Genomic DNA, 18,545 nt, shown 5'->3' with positions numbered 1-18,545 from the left:
CAGCCTCTCCCAACCCCCACAGGTGACTGCCACTTCCGGCTGGGAGTAAATCCCACCTTCCCTGGTCAGCGGGGACCCGGGCGCCAGGCTCCACTGGACTTTTGTGTCACTCTTGGCTCTTAGAAGTGCAGGGGCTCCGAACCTCACACCCGCCCCCGTGATGACAGACCCCAGGCCAGGACACGGCAGGGCCGGCCCCGGGGTGGACACGGCAGGGCCGGGCCCGGGTGGACACGGCAGGGTCGGGCCCGGGTGGACACGGCAGGGTCGGGCCCGGGGTTGTTCTGGAGCACCGAGCCGGAAAGGAAGGAGTGGAGGGCTGGGCGCGGGCACAGAGGTGTCGGAGACTCCGCCCGCCCGTGTGACTCGCAGGGTCCCTCCTCTGGGAGGAGGCTGGGCCCCGGAAAGAAAAGCGGAGCGTCCACCGCGCGCACTCACCGTGCGCTCACACCGCTGTCGGAGAGGGGCACCATGGAGCGCGCCTCAGCCTCTCCCCGCGAAGGCCGGGTCCGCTGGCCGGGGCTCCTGCTCGCGGGTGGGCGCCGTCCCGGGGGTGGGGAGGGTCTCCCGGGAGAGGGGGCCTGAGCGGTGGCCCGAGGCGGCGGGAGGCCGGGTCGGCGGGGAGCAGAGCGGCTGGAGGGGCTCGGGACAGAGCAGGGAGGCGGGAAACGAGGGCCTTAGAGTGGGGTGAGGGCCGTGGGGGTGAGCGCCCGGGGGAGGACGGGGTGCGGAGGGAGGGAGGGAGGTGACGAGGGGCTCTGCCAAGGGCCGCGGTAGTGACGGCGCCGTCCCTCCCTCCAGCCGCGCTGGTGACCTGCTGGAGCTCGCCCGCCTCTGCCCAAATCACCGCCGAGGCCGTGCCGCCCCTCGTGGCGGAGGGCGAGAGCGTTCTTCTCGTGGCCCACAAGCTGCCCGAGACACTCCAGGTCATCTACTGGTACAGAGACCGCGTGACCCCGGAAAAGGAGATCGGGCACCTCATCCTGTCCAGCAACCAGACCGTGGACGGGGCGGCCAGCACCGGCCGGGAGACGCTGCTCACCAACGGGTCCCTGCTGCTGCGGAACGCCAGCCAGGGCGACGCGGGGCCCTACCTGATAAACGTCATCCTCGCCGACTTCTCCACGAAGCAGGCGTCCGTGAGCTTCCAGGTGCTCCGTAAGTGTCTGCTCCTGCGCGGAGCTGGCCGTGCCCACAGCGAGCGGGGCTGCGCGGTTCCCCACGCTGTGGGCACTGAGTGGGGCAGCGGCAGGCCGGTGGCCTCGCTTGAAGGCGGTGAGGGCCGTCCACGGACGCCACACCCTGCCGGCGCCCCAGGATGCTCACTCTGACCATGGCCTCGGGACGGTCCTTCGGGCCCCAGGAGGGCCTCTGGCCCGGCCTGAGCTCGGGAGCCCTGGGAAGCTTGCCCCGGGTTGGAATTTGACCTGCTGGTAGAGCGGGCCGGCAGCCGGTCAGAGAGCCAGGACTGAGGTGGCGCCTGCGCGCCTGCTTCCGAGGCCCAGCGCAGTGGAGAGGTACGAGAGACCCTGCTCTGGTGGTCCCCTGAGGCCTGGAGGAGCAGATCCCTGCCTCCAGGGTGTCCTGGCCTGGGAATGTTTCCTGCAGGCAAATCGTCCTAGACGCTGGCTCCCGGGGTCGCTGGCTCCCGGGGGTCGGGGCTCGAATAGGGCTGGTTTGCAGGCGTGGCAAGGATCCTTCACCACGTGCCCTGTCGTAGAACTGAGTCAGTCTTGACCGTGTCCACACCACCCTCAGCTCAGCGAACTCGCTGAGCCTCGCTCCGGCGCCCGCCTGCTCTGTCTGCCCGAACTTCGCCGGCTGCCTGGTTTCTTAAGCTGGTTGGCAGGGAAAGGAAGGCAGCGCTGCCTGACGCGGCCCTTGCCAGGCCCCGGCCACACAGCGCCGTCTCTCGTCTGCGCAGCCCCGCTACCCACGCCCACCGTCACCAGCAACAACTCCAGCCCCACGGAGGGCGAGGGCCCCGTGGTATTGACGTGCGAACCCGAGACTCCGAACACCACCTACCTGTGGAGGAGAAACGGAGAAATCCTCTCAGACGGCGACAGGCTGCAGCTTTCTGACAACGGGACCCTCACTTTGCTCACGGTCCTGAGGGCCGACATGGGGTCCTACGAGTGTGAGACCCGGAACCCGGTGAGCACCCGCCGAAGCCACCCGCTCTTCCTCAACATCACCTGTGAGTAACTCTGTCCCGTCCTGCCTACGGCTGCCCACATACGAGCCAGAACACTCCGGCCCTGCTGGCCGCCTGGCACAGACCCACACACCCACAGACCGGGGCGGCGGGCCCAGCGCTGAGCGAGGCTGAGGAAGCTCCTCCTGCTAGGGAGGCGGGGGTGACGCGAGGCAGAGCGCCTCGGGCTCAGGGTCCCTGGGGCTGTTGTGAGCGCGTGCTGGAGGTGGCCAGCGCCTTGAGCAGGCTCCACAGACTCAGGCGAGGACCCCAGCTCCCCTTCCTCCTGCTGACGTCACACGCGGCTCTGCTCTGTGTGCTCCAGATGGTCCGGATGCCCCGCTCATCTCCCCCTCGGACACTCACTTCCCTCCCGGGGCCAACCTCAGCCTCTCCTGCCACGCGGCCTCCAACCCGCCCGCGCAGTACTCCTGGCTGGTCAACGGGACGCTCCAGGCACACTCGCAGGAGCTCCTCCTCCCCAACATCACCACCGAGGCCAGTGGCACCTACGCCTGCCTGGCCCACAACGCCGTCACAGGCCTCAACAGGACCGCCGTCAGGAACGTCACAGTCCTCGGTAGGCGGCTTACGCAGGCTTGGGGGGTCTTTCGGTCCCCTGGGAAGCTGGGACAAATGAGTGTGTAGCGGTGCCTGTGGGACTGCGCCCAGCCCGACCCTCCTCCATCGCCCGCCAATCTAACCCTCTCCGATGGCTCCCAGCTGCTGTGTGTGGGGGGGGGGAGCTGGGGACTGAGGGGTTCTCCCAGCCTTGAAAAGCCTCAGGTGCCATGAGGCACTCTCCGTCCTCTCCAGGGGATGGAGAGACCTAAGGTCAAGGAGGTCCTTCTGTCGGTACCTTCCTGTCACCTCCGCTTTCCACCTCTGAGCACCAGCACCAGCGGAGAGGGAACCCCTGAGCGAGCATTGAACCGTGCTGACATTCTTTTTCTCCAAACGAGAGGAGAAAACTCCCCGCCCCAGCTCTGCCCTCGTCTCACTGGGTGGCTGAGGCTATGGGACAGGAAGGGGGGCCTGGGACCCGTTCTCAGTCAGCGGAAGCCCTGTTCTTTTGCTAAGTGTGGTGGCACGCCTTCAATCCCAGCACTAAGGAGAGAGAGGCGGGTAGAGATGTCTGAGTTCCAGGCCAGCCAAAGCTACCCCGGCTCAAAAGTGTCAGGGATAGACAGCGGAGTCTCTGGGGTGGAGATCGGGAGTTCGAGGAGGCGAGCGCTGGGTTAGTGGGCTCTGAGGTCGGCCGAGCTCAGGCCTGCAGGACAGCGACCTTCAAGCTGAGGCTCCATGCAGGGGAATGGACAAGAAAAGGACCAAGAACTATTTGTGGTGAGGCCCATTAGGCATGTGCCAACACAGCCGTGATCCTGGAGCCCGGGGGCTGAGGCAGATGATCTCAGGCCAGCCTGGTCTACATGATAAGCTCCAGGCTATCAGGACTCTGCAGTGAGACCGTCTTGAGAGTCAGGAGTGAGGCTTGGAGGGGAGGCGCGGTTAGTTAGCACCATGGCGCGCCTTCCTCACTGCGGTATCTAGCCTGTAGCCACACGGAGGAGACAGCATCTCTCTCCCCATAGAAACCCTTTCCATGGGGAAGTGAGGTCCCCCGTTCTGGGGTCTAGGCTCTAACACCCCGTAAGGTCAGCTGGGCGTCCTACTCCCGTGACAAGTGGGAAGGAGACAGACAGCTGTTTCACCACGGAGGTCCCTGACTGTGCACACTCACAGATGTGCACAAAAGCCAGCAGGAAAACGGCCCCTGGGGGAGTTTCTGGACACGTGGGCGAGGTGGGTTCCTAGTGCGGAAGCTACACGGAGGTTCTGAGTCAGCGGTCACGGGGTCTGGTGGGCCCTGACAGCTGAACCCACTTTCTCTGCGACCTGGAGCGGGCCGCACCTCCGAGGGGAAGAAGGGCTCTCAGCCGGTCCCTCCTCTGTCCTCAGAGCCAGTGACTTGGCCCTCCGTTGAGGTCGCCAACACTACAGTTAAGGAAATGGACTCTGTGCTCCTGACGTGCCTCTTCAGCGGCAGCGAAGTCTCCATCCGCTGGCTCTTCAACGGCCAGAGTCTGAGGCTCACGGACAGGACGACGCTCTCCGGGAACAACAGCACCCTCGCCATCGAGCCGGTGTGGCGGGAGGACGCCGGGGACTACCAGTGTGAGGCCTCCAACCCGGTCAGCACCAGGAGGAGCAACCCGGTCCGGCTGGCGGTGATAAGTGAGTGGCTTTTCCACCCTCTGAGTTTCGTGTCGCGTCGGCATTCATTCATTTGGCGTGTGTGTTCCACACCCGTGTGGGGAGGTCAGAGGGCAATCTGTGAGAGCCAGGACTCTGGGGTTGGAGACTGAACTCAGGTGAGTCAGGCCTGGTGACAAGCAAGTCACCTGCTGAGCCCAAACTTGTTTGCACACTTATATGCAATTGCAGCTGTCGAGGAAAAGGCGGTTCAGTCCACAGCACCCCCCCCCCCAAGCAGCTCCGAGGAGCTCGGCGCCCTCCCCGCCCACCCCAGCCCCAGCCCCAGGCCCCAGGCACGCCTGTGCTGCACAGACACAGCAAGCAAGACACACACGCACACACGGGTTTGCTTAAGATTTACCACTTTAGGAATTCTAAAACGTCTGTCACCGGCATAAGGCCTGTCTGTGTTGCCATGTGACCGGTCCCGAGGTCCATTTCCAGAGTTTCCATGCGCCTGCTCCGCCCCTCCAAGCCCGCTGCAGAACTGAGCCCAATACAATTCTTAAATTGTTTCCAGGAGCCCCAGGTTCCCTGTCACCTTCCATTCAGCCACACGCAAGTGCTCCGATTTCTTCAGCGTCCAAAACTCGTTTTCTGTTTTTGTCTTTAATAGTATCTCTCCTGAGAGAGGTCAGGCTGTATTTTGTTGTGATTTTGATTTCCCTTTTGTTAATGGTTGAGAAATGGTCTTTAATTGGACATTAAATCCTTTTTTTTTTTTAACTATTCAAGTCTTTTCCTTGTTTTTCAGATGGGTTGGTGTTTTTTGTTTTGGTTGGTTGGTTGGTTGGCTGTTTTTTGCCAATGTGTTAGGAGTTTCTTTATTCATTTTGAACATTAACCTCTTGTCAGATGTTTTATTCACAAGAATTTTCTGCCATTCTGGAAGTGGACTTTTCACTTTCCTGGTAAATTCCTTTGTTCATTGTTACCAATGGCTTTTAAATTGATAGAATAGTTGAATACATTCAGGAGAAATATTCTCTAGATACAATGTGAAATGATTAACCCGAGCTAATTACCACATCTGCTATTTTCCTTATCATTTTCATGCTAAGACACTTGAAATGTATCTTGTTTCTTTGCAGTCCACCACGGCAGGCTCTAACGCCCTGCCACGCCTTTCCCTGCCGACCTCAGCCTCTGCTCTGTGCTTGGCTGTGCTTGGCTGTGCTTGGCGACTCACAGCTGTCGCTCAGCCTCTGGCACACCTTCAGCCTGCTCCCTGCCTCCTCAGGCTTCTGAGAGTCTCAGAATGAGCGTCTTTCTGTGCTTCCCTCACTCAGCGCACACCCGCCAGGCTCTTCCGCATGATCACACTGACACAACTGCCTCCCTTTAAGGTCTAACCCCACACCATGTGAGATACGTCACATTTTCCTTATGTCATCCAGTGATGGGCCCTAGGGTCCACGCCTTGATCACGGAGAAAGACGCCGTGGAGGCCCGCTGCGCTGTTGGCCGATGACCCTCTGACACACAGACATTTTCAGTCTTGCTGAAGTCCAAGTTATCTGCTTTGTTGTTGCCTATATATCTGACGTCATGACAAAGGAACCATGCCAAATCCAATTCCCGAGAGGTTCCCTGCTGCTTTCTAAAGTCTTACAGTTTGCGGCGGATTCACTTAGAGCTGATTTGTATATGCGGTTCCGTGATGACTTAACCTTGTTCTGTTGCCCGGGTACCCTGTTCCCCAGCATCTGCTGTTTAAAAGACTCTCCTTAGTCATTTAACAACCTTACCAGCCTGATCAAAACTCATGTCACAGGTGCAGCTGGACAGCAAATGACTCCAAGCTCTGAAACCCGATAGGACAATGGTTTTACACCAATTAATTCTATCTTTCAAAAGAGCCAGCAGAGATGAATGTTGTAACAAACATACAAAATACAAACGAAGTGTTGGCTATGCCAGCCTGTCCAGTCTGACACACACGGGCGCGCACACACACACACACACACACACACACGCACACACACACACACACGCGCACACACACACACACACGCACACACACATTTACCATGAGCCAACTAACTTCAGGCATTGGCCAGTGGACATGAGCAGGCCTGGGCTGTCCATTCTATTTCGCTGATCTACACATCTGCCTTTACATCAGACTGTTTAGATTATTGCAGATTTGTGCTAAAATTATGAAATCGTGAAGGATGTCCTGCGATTCTGTTCCTCTGTTTCAAGACCCTTTTAAGGCTGGTTGTGGTGCTCACCCGTCATCCCAGCTCTCAGGAAGGAGAGACAGGCAGAGCTCTGAGAGTTTGAGGCCAGCCTGGTCTATAGAGTGAGTTTGGGGACAGCTATTTCTATTTCTATATAAAATGCCCCTGGGGTTTTAATCTGATGTGCATAGAATTGATAGACTACCTACTTTCAGTAATATTGTCATCTATTAAAAAAACAAAACAAAACAGACCTTTCAGGCAATTCCAGGCTCGTGCCTGAATTCCAGCTACTCAAGAAGCTAAGATTACCTAACAGAGCTAGTTCAAGGCCGTGCACAAGGCTCTAGGTTCAATCCCCTGTACTGCAAAACAACAGAAGTTAGGAGAAGTCTTCCAGCCCGCCAGCTCCGATGTCTTTCACTTCTTGTCCGCTTTCATCATCTCTTAGAGAAATACTTGAAAGTTTTCTGGCGCAAGCCTTTTATCTTTTTAGTGGAGTTGATTAAGTATTTCACTCTTTTTGATGCTCTCATAAATTAAGATACTTTCCTAACCTCCCATCAGATTGTTCGCCGTTTGGGCTGGGACTATCACTCAGTGGAATGAGGCCCTAGGTTCAGCGTCCAGTACTGCCAGGAAAAGGGGGACCTGACTGTTCATGGGCAGTACTGGGGCAGTTCATTCGGGCATGCTCATTTTGTTAGCCACGACTGTGCCGGTTGCTCTTTGGTTCTAAGAACCGTCTGTGCGATGCTAAGGATGTTCCCTGAGCAAGTCTGCAGCCTCTGCAGGCTTCGCCACCTCACAGTCAAGCACCTGCGGCTTCACTGCTAGCCGAACGGCTCCGTGCAGGACTCCCAAGGGTCTCTAGAGAAGAGCGGTCACACAGCGTCCTGTGTTCCTCCTGACCGTAGAGGAAAAGCCGCCAGTGAGAGGGACGCTGGTGTGTGTGTGAGCATCCACGTGTGGCGTTTACACGGAGCTAGACTTTCTCATAGAGTTTTTTTTATAGTTAAAGGCTGTGAAACTTTGGGAAGTTCTGTTGATTTAGTCGTATCGGTGATGCATCTATTCAGCTTCATGTTTCTTCATGCTTCCCTCTCTGTAGAGCCCTGGTTTCTGGGAACCGGTGGCCACCAGGCCACCAACAGGTGGCCTGTAACTATGGAGAACTCTTCTTATTCCTGGCGTTCTGAAGAAGGGACGGAAAGGTCTCACGTTTCAGTGATATCCACCTTTTTTTAAGTTCATCTGGGAAAAGGTTGTTAATCATTTTTGCAAAAACAGCTTTTGGTACATCAGCTTTGTATCCTGTTACTCTACCTCTGTGTTGTTTACCTTCGTTCTAACCTTCACTTCCCTCCTGGCACCAGCTGAATCAGCTCTTTTTGAGGCAAGGATCTCATTGTATAGCCCAGGCTCCTGTCAGACTCACAGTCCCCGTCCCCAGCCTCTGACCGCTAAGACTTAGGCTGCATCACACCCTTCACCTGCCTCGTAGTAGCTTTTAGAGACCTAATGTAATGACCAAGTAACAGTTTGGCACACACAGGAAATGCACGCACAGGAAGTGCACACACAGGAAGTACAGCAAGTGCACGCACAGGAAGCACAGGAAGCTGTAGTCCTCCCTACCACAGTGGCAGCCTTGAGGTCTGGCTGGTAGACCAGCAGGTTGACCTGAGCAACCACCCAGATTTTAACGTCCTTCTTTAAAAAGATCATTCTAAGCCTCCGTTTTTTCATCCTTTAAATGGAAGTAATTGCAGTGTGTCAAATTCATCTTATAAATGAATAAATACAGGCCGACCACGTCATACCATGTCACACTCTATTTACTGTGATAAATACTGTAACGATTAATCGCTCTTGAGAAGGCTGACAAGCGCTGAGCCTCAAATGGTTAAATACAACAGAGTAAAGAGGGAGGAGAGGAGCAAAGACGTTATCCAAACCCTGAAAGCACGCGGCTGCTGACTGGAAACGAGACAGAAAGGGGCGGGTCTGGCGAAAAATTTCAAGCCTGGGAGGTTACTAGTTTTCACCTCCAGGACATGGCTGTGATAGCCTTAGACCGTGAGGGTTAGCCTGGGCCAGCCTCGGCCACATGCACTCAGATTCCATAGGAGCAGAGAAGGAGGACTGTCCTCTGCTGCGGCACAGTTCCGAACAGCAGAGTTTCTGCGAGGCTGAGTCACGGTCGCCCGGTCGCCCGGCAGAGGGGCTGGGGCCTTCGGGGCCTTGCAGAGTCTGCTCTGCTTTCCTACCCCCAGCAGAGAGCAGAGCCTCTGCGCAGAGGAGCTGGTGCGCCGAGCTAGCCTGGGCCTTCTGTCAGCTAGATCATGGACGCAGAGACACTTACTCACGGCTGCCACAGCTGAGACCCCGAAAACAGACGTAGCCGTGAGGACCCTGGACGAGTCAGCACACACAACAGCAGTCACCCTGTCCCACAGCCCCACATGACTGCCAGGACGAAACTGGGGACTGGAAGGAAGAGGGAGAAGAACTTAGGACACAGTGAGGGAGAGACCTGCTGAGCCTCCTGCTTCAGCGCATCCCTCGAACTTCCCCCAGGAAGCGCTCCCCAAAGGGCAAACAGGGATGCTCCGAGCTGACAGTCCCCAGGACACACTGGAAAATACTTTCACTCCGTTCCTCACTGTCTTTTCTCTCCCTGACAGTTGACCCAACACGCGGAAGTTCTGGCCTGTCTGGGGGCGCCATCGCCGGCATCGTGGTGGGGGCTGCAGCCGGGGTGGCTCTGGTGGGAGCCCTGGCGTATTTCCTGTATTTCAGGAAGACTGGCGGGTAGGATGGCCTTCCCTCTTGTCTCCTCCAGGTCTCATGCCATGCTTGCGAGCGGGCAGGGCTTCTCTCTGCTCTGCCGCCCTTCCTCCATTCCTAGCCTCTGCTTCTCTGACCCCCGACTCTCACGCTCCCCGAACTCCTGTGCTTCTTGGAGCCCATTCCCACCTGCTCAGAGAGCGGGTTCAGTTACTCCCTCTGTCCTCTAGTCAGAAAGCCAAGGTCCAAGGAGAGGGAGACTGAGGAGCTCAGCAGGCAGAGGATGCACTGCTGCAGCAGGAGGGGCAGGGCAGGCTGAGGTGAGGCCCCGAGATGAAGAAGCCGCACTAGGTCCTCCCGGTCAAGAAGATGAGCAGGAGAAAGCCAGAACCACCCGTGGGAGACAAGCAGGCCAGGTGTTGGGTGGGGCCGCCCTCTGCAGCTTCAGGGGCCACTCGAGGTCGGGACGGAGAGCAAAGGGTGAAAAGAGCAGGGGTCACACTAGACCAGGGAATGAGGCGTGACGGGCACCGCTGGCACCACAAGCTCCCGGGCACGAGCTGCCCACAGCCCCCCCCAGCTCCGGGAGCAAGGCCCTGTGCGTGGGAACCCGTCACAGTGTCTGATGTTTATTTAGGGGAAGTGACCAGCGAGATCCCACAGAGCACAAACCCTCAGCCTCCAGACACAGTAAGTAAACCACTCAGGATGAGAACCCGTGTTCTGCCACGCAGCCTGCTCTGTGCGGGGATCCTTTCTGAGTTTTCACAGACGGGATCCCCACTTCCCAGAGCTAGGATCCCGGAAGTCACACCCCTCCTAGCTACAGAGCAGGTGCCTGGGAGCCCTGGAGAAGGGCTTGCCCTCCAGGCCGAGCCTGAAGCCAGGTTTCCAGGGCCGTCCTGTGTCTTCCTTCCCACCAACACTGGCTGTGGGCGTCCTCCTCGGGAGACTGTCCTGTGGACCATCTGGCTGGTGTGGTCTCTGCGTTCCTGCTTGCCCCTGGGCCACGCTGCTAAGAATCGGCTGTGGGTATCGAGTGGGCTGGGGAACAGGTGGCTCTGTCCTGCTCCTCTGACGCTAAGGCAGCGGGCCTGGACTGGACTCGGAGGGGAGCTAGCCGCCCCGACCTCCGGCCCTTCCACCTGCTAAAGTCACTGATGACTGTCTCTTGCCCCCTAGATCTGGGCCCCTCTGACAGCTCTCCTAAGAAGGTAAGCTCTGCCACTTTCGCTGCTCAAGAATGTCCCTGGAGGGAGCGGGTCCCCGCACCGTTTGGGGGTTGTTGGCTGGCTGTTGAGAGAGCGTTGGCTACCTTGAGTATGTAGCCGAGGCTGGCCTTCACCGCTCCTGTGCTGGCGTGACAAGCGTGTGCTTCCACACCAGGCTGAGAATGAGGCTTTCTGGGAGACACCACTGCGAAATCCAGGGTGGGTGTCTGTTCCTCAGGGCCCTGGTGAAAAGAGCCCCTGAGCCTCACCCAGGAGGGCGTGTCTGAATAACCTCACCCCATGTTCACTCCCTGCCGACTCCCCGTCTTCTGTGGCTCTTGACAAGGAACTTGAACTCTGACCCTCAGCCTGGTTACCGATGGGATGGGCATTCCTCCTTCCTCCAAAACATACTAAAGGACTAAGTGGGCGGACATGGGCACAGCACTGCCCACACGGGCTGCGGCACACCACTCTCCTTCCGTCGTCAGAGGACGGGTCCGGCCTAGCGGCTCTGAGACCCTCCTCCTTCATTTTATAACACTTACCAAAACGGTGTCATCACAGCCTTTCACCAGAGTCCACAGACTTTAAACCGTAAGGACGCTTCCGCAGTCTGAACTCTGGCAGGCGGAAGCCACCCACAGTGACACAATCGTGACCTGTCCTCCCGCCTGGCAGAGCAGTGCAGTCAGGCGGGACCTAGCCGCGCACACGGTGGGCGGCTGGCTCTCGCCCTGGCCCAGGCGTCCCCAGCAGTCTGTCTCCTCTGCCAGCCAGGCCTCAGGCTGTCAGGGACGGGAGCCCTCTCCACCGCTCACCTTGCGTGGGCAGAGGCCACAGCACAGCGGCAAGGTGAGGCCCTGACAACCTTGTGTAGTGATGTCACTGACAACACTCTTGCTTTCAGGCGGATGACGTCACATACTCTGCCCTGGACTTCAGTGCCCAGCGGCTGAAAGAACCAACGTCAGCCTCTCCATCTCCAAGCGCCACAGAAATCATTTATTCGGAAGTAAAAAAGAAGTGAGCAAAGTCTGTCTGCTGGCCGCACCAACGGTGCGTTCCCAGAATTTCTCCTCCACAAGCAAATCGTTGTGCCCTGGGGAGGAGGACACACACACACACACACACACACACACACACACACACAGTGTGGCAGCTTTGGGCTGCAGCCTCTCTGTCAACAGAAGAAGAGGGATACCCTGGAGCCTGCAGGAGGCCCAACTCTCCTTGGCCGAGGAGAGGTGTCAACACCGCCTTTCGCCTTCGCTTTCCTGGACTTGGAGCACATTCATCTCTCCCCCAATTCCAAGTCCTGCGTAGCAGAGTCTTACTTGAAGCTCCATGACCTTGGAGGTCACCTAAGCAAGGACTTGCCCACGTCAAGGCTGCGAAGGCCCCGCACCCGGGAAGGGCAGCTGCAGCCAGCACGCCGTGGCACCCAGCCCGCCCTGCTCTGAGCCTTTCCCCAGAAAACCCACTCAAAGCAGCAAGAAAGGCCCTTGTCAGCGCCCACAGCTCCAGGGGAGGAAGAGCAAGACAAGGTCTCTAACCCCAAGTAGGAAGGGGCCCCGGAAAGCGGGGCTGGCAGTCTTCTGGAACCTGAAGGGGGAATCTGAAAAGATGCCCTGGCAGAGCGGCGATACTGTCTTAAAAGAAGCTGCATCTGATGTGCAGAGTTTTCCTCTCTGAGAAAATCCACTGCTCGGGTGTTGCAGCTGCTGGCTGGCCTCGCCAGTGAGCTCATCCGTCTGCCATAGGTGAAGAAGCTCCTGAGCGCCTGTCTCCCTCCGCCTCTCCAGCCACGAGTTCCAAACCAAAATAAATGAGCAAACAGCGAGGCAGTCACTTGCAGACCCGCCACCGAGGGTCAGGCCAAGCCTCCTGCTTTTCTGAATGGGTCAGAAAAGCCTGCCTTTCCCTCTTTTCATAGGTTTGTTTTTTGTTTTTTGTTTTTTTGTTTTTTTTGTTTTTCAGACACTGGTCAGAGCCTGGGCAATTGTTCTCTGACACTCTGGGCTTCCTCATTTTTTCCCCCGAGGCTTTTCCACACCCACCTGTGCAGGCTGCCAGCTGACCTTGGGCCTGACTCAAAGGCCATGCCCCTCTGCTCCAGGCCAAGGCTGACATTTCCAGTTTGTCTGCTTTGGTGTTTTTCTTTTAAAATCTAACAAAACTCTCTTCAGCTTCAAAAAATAAAATAGTGGCAGGCTTTCCTCGTCTGCACCAGATTGAGATCTAATGAAGTTCCTGGAGTCCGGGGCCTCCAGCTGCCCTCTGGCTAGGCGTTCATTTCCCTTTCTCCTTGGCTCTCTCTTTCCTGCCTGCCTTCCTCCCTTCCCTCCTTCCTCTTTTCAAGAGAGAGTTTTAGCATATCAGGCTCCATCTCACAGTTCTGCGCTCTGCAGCCTCCCGCCAGCTGAGATCAGTGTGGCCACCGGGCGGATCCCTGGATCCCAGCGCACTCCGGGGCTGCCCTGCACCCTCAGGAACCTTGGCCTCTGCTCCTAGGTGTCTGGTCGTGTGGCCTGTGCCATTAAAGGGACACAGTCACTCAAGCGAAGCCAGGGGCGTCGTTTACAACACTGTGCAGCGGGCTCCGCTGGGAATGCGGGCTGTTAGCGGGTGCTCTTGCCCAGCCCTGGCCTTTCCGCAGCCTCTGCAGCCTGCCCTCCCAGCTGGGATGGTCCCAGCACAGCAGGAGAGGCCTCGCAGTCTCAGGAATCTTCTGTCAGGTTCGCCCTCCCTGGGCGCGGTACAGAGGGTATTAAGTGTCCGGCCTCACGCCGTGCCTAACGGGCTCCCCAGAGAATTGGTGAAGGATTCTCCTACTCAGGGATTTCTCTCAGGGATTTCCAGCCCAAACGCAGCCTGTCTGTCTTGCTTCACCCTTGCTGTGCAGGGTTATTTAATTTTGCCTGGACTAGAGACAGATCTGGGTATCTGTAAACTTGCCCTATGTCCGTAATAAAGAATTATCCTGTGTCACCGCTCTCCTTTGCGGGTGTCTGTCTGTCTCTGTTTCGCCGTGCTCAGGAGAGAAGCCGGGTCTAGCATGGTCAGACAGGGCTCCGGCACCCAGCCACACCCCACCTGATACTGCTCTGGACAATGTCTTTCTCACAGACAGAAGACAGTTGCTGGCCCGGGCCCGGGCCAGCTGAGAGTGCAGCCGCCCTCTGAGGCAGTCGCCTAAGAACCCGCTAAATCCACGGCACATTCATCACAAAGTGTAAGCGCGAGCAACGAGCCGCTCCGACAGCGCTGGCTGTCCTCCCGCAGGGAGGCATTGCAGGAGGGAGGGGCCTGCCTCTCTGGCCCTCTCGCCACAGGCCCAGCTCTCCGTCCTCACAGAGTGGCCTCACACTGGGCTCTCTCCAGCGCCTCCTGCCCCTCCCTCTTCCCCGTCTGCCGCCTCCACCCTCCAACCTGAGTCCGCTGACTGTCCCCCGACTGTTTCATCTCGTCACTTGAAGTGGAAATCCGTGCGTGGTGTGCCCTCCCCCACCCTGTTGCACACCCAGCACCCCGGAAGCAGCAGGAAATCGCTGCCGCCTCTGCGGCGGATCCAAAGCTGCGCTGCCTCCACACGTCAGCGCTGGGAAGCTCTCCTTCCCGCGTCACACGCGCCACGCCAACGTGCCGCACCCTGGCACAATGGCCTCAGGTCTCTGCAGATCCCCCGTCCCACCCTTCATCAGCTCCATGGCCTCTGCTGATGGCCCCTGCCTCGTCCAGAACGTGTCTCCCAACATACCTCTGGCTGTCCTGGACTCACTCTGTAGACCAGGCCGGACTTGAACTCACAGAGACCTGCCTCTGCCTCCCGAGTGCCGGGGTTAAAGGCGTGGGCATCAGGCCTGGCTCCCTTCGGGTCTCTTTTCATCCACACAGATGTTGTCTATTGAGTGTGTTTTCCCTTCTCTGCTCCCTCAAACAGTTCCTTGGTCCTCATTAGATGAGTCTCCTGTACCTCCCTCCCCGTGCGCATGGAGATCTCAGTCCCAGGGCTGTGCCTAAACATGACACCGAGCGGCGCGGTCTCTCCATCCTGCTCACTGTGCTGCCCCGCACCCTTCACCATAAGCAGCCTCACACGCCTCAAACACCACAGCACTCCATTCCGGACACCAGATTTGGCGGGACACACACCACGTGTGGTTGACAATGTTTTCCCGGTGGCCAACGCACATATCTCCAAAAGAGGTAGAGATAGCATGGCTCCCTACTCTGGGGAACGCAATCCCTAAGACAGAGGACACAGAAAAATAGCAATAACAAGAATTTGAAAGGGACAAATTCCTCGAGACAGAGACAGAAGAGCCCAGGGGCTAGGTCAGTGTCACAGCGTTTGCCAAGGACTGTGAGGCTCCGAGCCCCGAAGAGGGAGTGGACAGAGACCTCCAGGGGAAAAGGGGAAACATGGCTCCAGGCTGGCGTCGGTGAGGGACGACGCCAATGGTGCTCAGGCCCAGTTTTGAACCCTCACTTAACTGGGGCGGAGGAGAACGCGAACGCTGGCCTTCGTAAGCCTGCCCAGCTGCCATGAGTGATGGCTTGTGTTAACTGCCGGCTCGGGGACCCACGCTGACCCAGGAGACCAGCCTCCGGGCAGCCCGTGAGAGTACCGGTCAGGTACGCCGACGCGTCACATGGCTGGGTGCAGTGGTGTGAGTGATGCCGGCAGCTGAGAGGTTGATGCAGGAGGATTACCACAAGTACCAGGCCACCCTGATCACACAGTGAGAACCATCCCAGCCAGAGCTACACGGCAAGGCGCTGTGTCAAAAACCAAAAGCAAAGAAACACAACAGCGAACAGAGTAAAACGCCGAGGGAGCCTGCGCACAGGAGAGCACGTGTGCACTCACGGGGCTAGAGGTGGGTCAAGGCCGCGCACGCCATAGGCGCGTGCTGACACCCAGCCGCGCCGAGCCTACCAACCGCTTTCTCCTCGGCGCAGCCGGGAGATAAAAAGCCAAGGTGGCAGCAAATTCCGTCACTTACTTTGATCTTTCTTTCTTACATATTTTAAGTGAATTTCCGCAGTTCTTCAAAATTAAAATGTGTAGTGGAAGCTTCGGCTCCTTTAAAAGCTTAGTTATGCTGTGTGAACAGATTTTCATTTCAGTCCCGGGGGGGGGGGAGGGGGAGTTGGTTTAGCTGGTCCACAGCTGGTGCTGCCTGGCACAGCTGGGAGACAGGCGTCTTTGCCAGCTGGTTGGATCAGTTCTGAGGACTCAGAGAGGATATACAGGTGGCGGCTTAGTTACTGAGCTCTCAGCGGGAGACAGGTTCGCCCCAGCCCTCACCTGGAGTCGGGGATAGGCAGGATGTTTCACACCTCCTGTTCGTGTGAGGATCACACAGACAGGCGGTTGAGGCGAACAAGTGTGACTCCCCTGGGAGCTCATTCATTGTACTGAGGTGCTTTTGCGCTGACTTGACAAGGGATTACTGGAATAAACCAGGAGGCTACTAAGCCCTCTCGGAAAGATCCCACGTGCAGTGTGTTGTTTTATTAATTTTCTTCCAATCCTCACTCCCCCTCGAGAACTGTCCGGCTCTGTCGGCGGGCCCTGGCAGTTTGACGCCTGAACAGGGACTCGAGATGCAAGGAAGCAGTAAAGGACACTTCAGTGTTGGCCCCTCAGATCATAAAGTAAAGAGAAAAGGGCGCAGTGAGAAAAATTTGAGAGTAAAAATGGGACAAGGCAGTAGCCTCATGTTTTTTTGCATGGAATTTAATCAGAAATAGTCTGTATGCAGCACAGGACTGAGAACTGGAAACTTCCAGGGTTAGAAAGAGGTTAGAAAGATGGGAGGCTTCAAGACAAAAAGAGAGTAAATCATCGGCTCCTCCAGAAGAGCTTTACATCCCTTCTGATGATAATAATTTCTTGTTAGAAGAAAACTTTGAGGATGACTTAGATCCTGATGAGGCTGCAGAGTTGGAGGAAGAACAAGCTAGGCAGAACAGGGAAGGTATAACTGAGTTTTATGGCTTTCCAATTATAGAGCAGCCTGATGGACAGGGTAATATAGTAAGAGTCCATGCTCCCGTACCTTTTAAACAGTTAAAAGAATCAAAAGCTGCATGCTCTCAGTATGGTCCTACAGCACTTTTTACTCAAGTTGTGTTAGAGTCCTTGTCTACTGAGGCTCTCTGCCCAGGGGACTGGAAGCAATTTGCAAGAGGATGCTTAGCAGGAGAAGACCATTTGTTATGGAAGTTAGAATTTGCTGAGCGGTGTCAAGCTAAGGCTAAAATCACTCGAGGGGGGGGGGAAAAGCAGCTTCTCAGTTTTTCCAGTAAGAAAGCAAATGGTTAATTCTCCTACAAAGCTTCTGTGGTCATAAAAAATCGGATTCAACCACTAGCAAGGTGTTTTGTCTGTCTGTTTTGAACGTATAAGTTTACCATGTTCTATATGTCTTGGTTATAGATTATTGGTCATTGGGTATGTTTAAAAACTGTACCATAAAGTTAACTTACTTACTTAAAACCCAGGGTTAAAAACCATTCCAAACAACAAATGGATGTTACTCATGTCCCAGAATTTGGAAAACTAAAATATGTTCATGTAACAACTGATACTTTTTCAGGATTTATCATGGCAACTGCCTTAGCAGGAGAAGCCACCAAACACGTTATAAGTCATGGCTTAAAGTGTTTTGCTGCAATTGGTATTCCTTCCATTATAAAGACTGATATATATGAGTCAAGCTTTTCAGGGTTTTTGTGCTCAAATGAATATAAGTCATAAAATGGGTATTGCATAGAATCCTCAAGGCCGAGAAATTGTCGAGCATGCCCATGGATCTCTTAAGAACCAATTGCAAAAAATAAAAAAAAAGGGGGGGAGTCATATCCCCAAATCTTAAACATGCTCTCTTTATTTTAAATTTTTTGAATGTGGATATACAAGGCTGTTCTGTGGCTGATCGATTGTGGCACCCTAATTCCAAAGATAACTATGCCCAAGTAAAATGGAAAGATCTGATTACTGGAATATGGCAGGGCCCCGACCCTGTATTAATATGGGGAAGAGGGCATGTTTGGGTTTTCCTGCAGGACGAAGAAGGAGCCAGGTGGGTCCCAGAAAGGCTGGTGTGATTTGCAGGAGTTGTTCCCCCGGAAGGAAGATGTTCCTGCTGCTGACCATGGTGAATTCTGTCCTGATGGTGAAGGGAAAGCTGCACCGGGGCTTATCCTCCTGACCCACCTGTGTTTCATTCTGCTCCTGGGAGAAGATGTCATGCAGAGAAACCTCTTATACAATGTGACTGACATTGATTTATCTGTTAATGAGGACAATTCTCAACAGAATCAGGAAGAATGAAAAGAGGACTGACTATGGGGCTTTGGTCTGATTCTCGTTTTCAGCAGACCTAATTTTGGAAGCTTGCCACAGAAACTCTTGGGAGGCCCTGTAACTGCCTATGTAAATTCTCCTTTTGCTTTGTTGTTTGGAAATGTTAACAAGATTAAAAATTTAATGTTTCTTGCCATCAATGTAAACTAACAAACTGTGTTTCCAAGCTTTCAAACGGACAACAGGTTTTGGTTGTTCAACAGCCTTTTATTATGTTTCCTGTGAATATGGGTCATCTTCTAAGTCGCTTTTATGGAGTGTTGTAGGACTTGGCTTATTACTCTTATTAGGAGCATGTCTCCTCCTAGTGATAATTAAACTGATCTGCATAAGGTTAAACTCCAGTGTCTACCCTAGCAGAGGATGGTAGTCAAAGACGAGTAAGATCTCTCTGAGGAAAATTCAACCTAACACAGGGCATGAATGAAGGAATTCGTGTATCAATGACGGGTAGGAACATATCTTTCAAGAGAGACAACCTAAGACAGGCACAATCTTCTGCTCCATAGATCTCAAGTTATGGTCAATTG

The 18,545-nt window shown here is 55.6% G+C and overlaps 1 protein-coding gene across 3 annotated transcripts; it reads left to right on the top strand.

The window, feature by feature from the left end:
- The first annotated feature begins 256 nt into the window (after positions 1–256).
- Ceacam1 (CEA cell adhesion molecule 1) lies at positions 257–13,633 on the top strand. 3 transcript variants are annotated; one of them, XM_055620670.1, is made up of 9 exons: positions 258–535; positions 802–1,158; positions 1,925–2,200; positions 2,523–2,777; positions 4,157–4,432; positions 9,324–9,450; positions 10,064–10,116; positions 10,609–10,640; positions 11,548–13,633. In XM_055620670.1, the coding sequence occupies exons 1-9, from the start codon at positions 472–474 to the stop codon at positions 11,665–11,667; spliced, it is 1,560 nt and encodes a 519-aa protein (XP_055476645.1). In that variant the 5' UTR covers positions 258–471; the 3' UTR covers positions 11,668–13,633. The 3 variants fall into 3 exon arrangements, with proteins under 3 accessions (XP_055476646.1, XP_055476645.1, XP_055476647.1); XM_055620672.1 differs by lacking the exon at positions 10,064–10,116 and having other exon boundaries at positions 260–535; positions 11,548–11,625; XM_055620671.1 differs by lacking the exons at positions 9,324–9,450; positions 10,064–10,116; positions 10,609–10,640; positions 11,548–13,633 and adding an exon at positions 4,974–5,174 and having other exon boundaries at positions 257–535.
- Positions 13,634–18,545: the final 4,912 nt, after the last annotated feature.

This window comes from Psammomys obesus, unplaced genomic scaffold (assembly GCF_907164565.1).
Source record: "Psammomys obesus unplaced genomic scaffold, mPsaObe1.curated_primary_1811, whole genome shotgun sequence".
In the NCBI taxonomy this organism is placed as follows: Eukaryota; Metazoa; Chordata; class Mammalia; order Rodentia; family Muridae; genus Psammomys; species Psammomys obesus.
The sequence above is the reverse complement of the archived record's forward strand: the minus strand, read 5'-3'. Positions and strand labels throughout refer to the sequence as shown.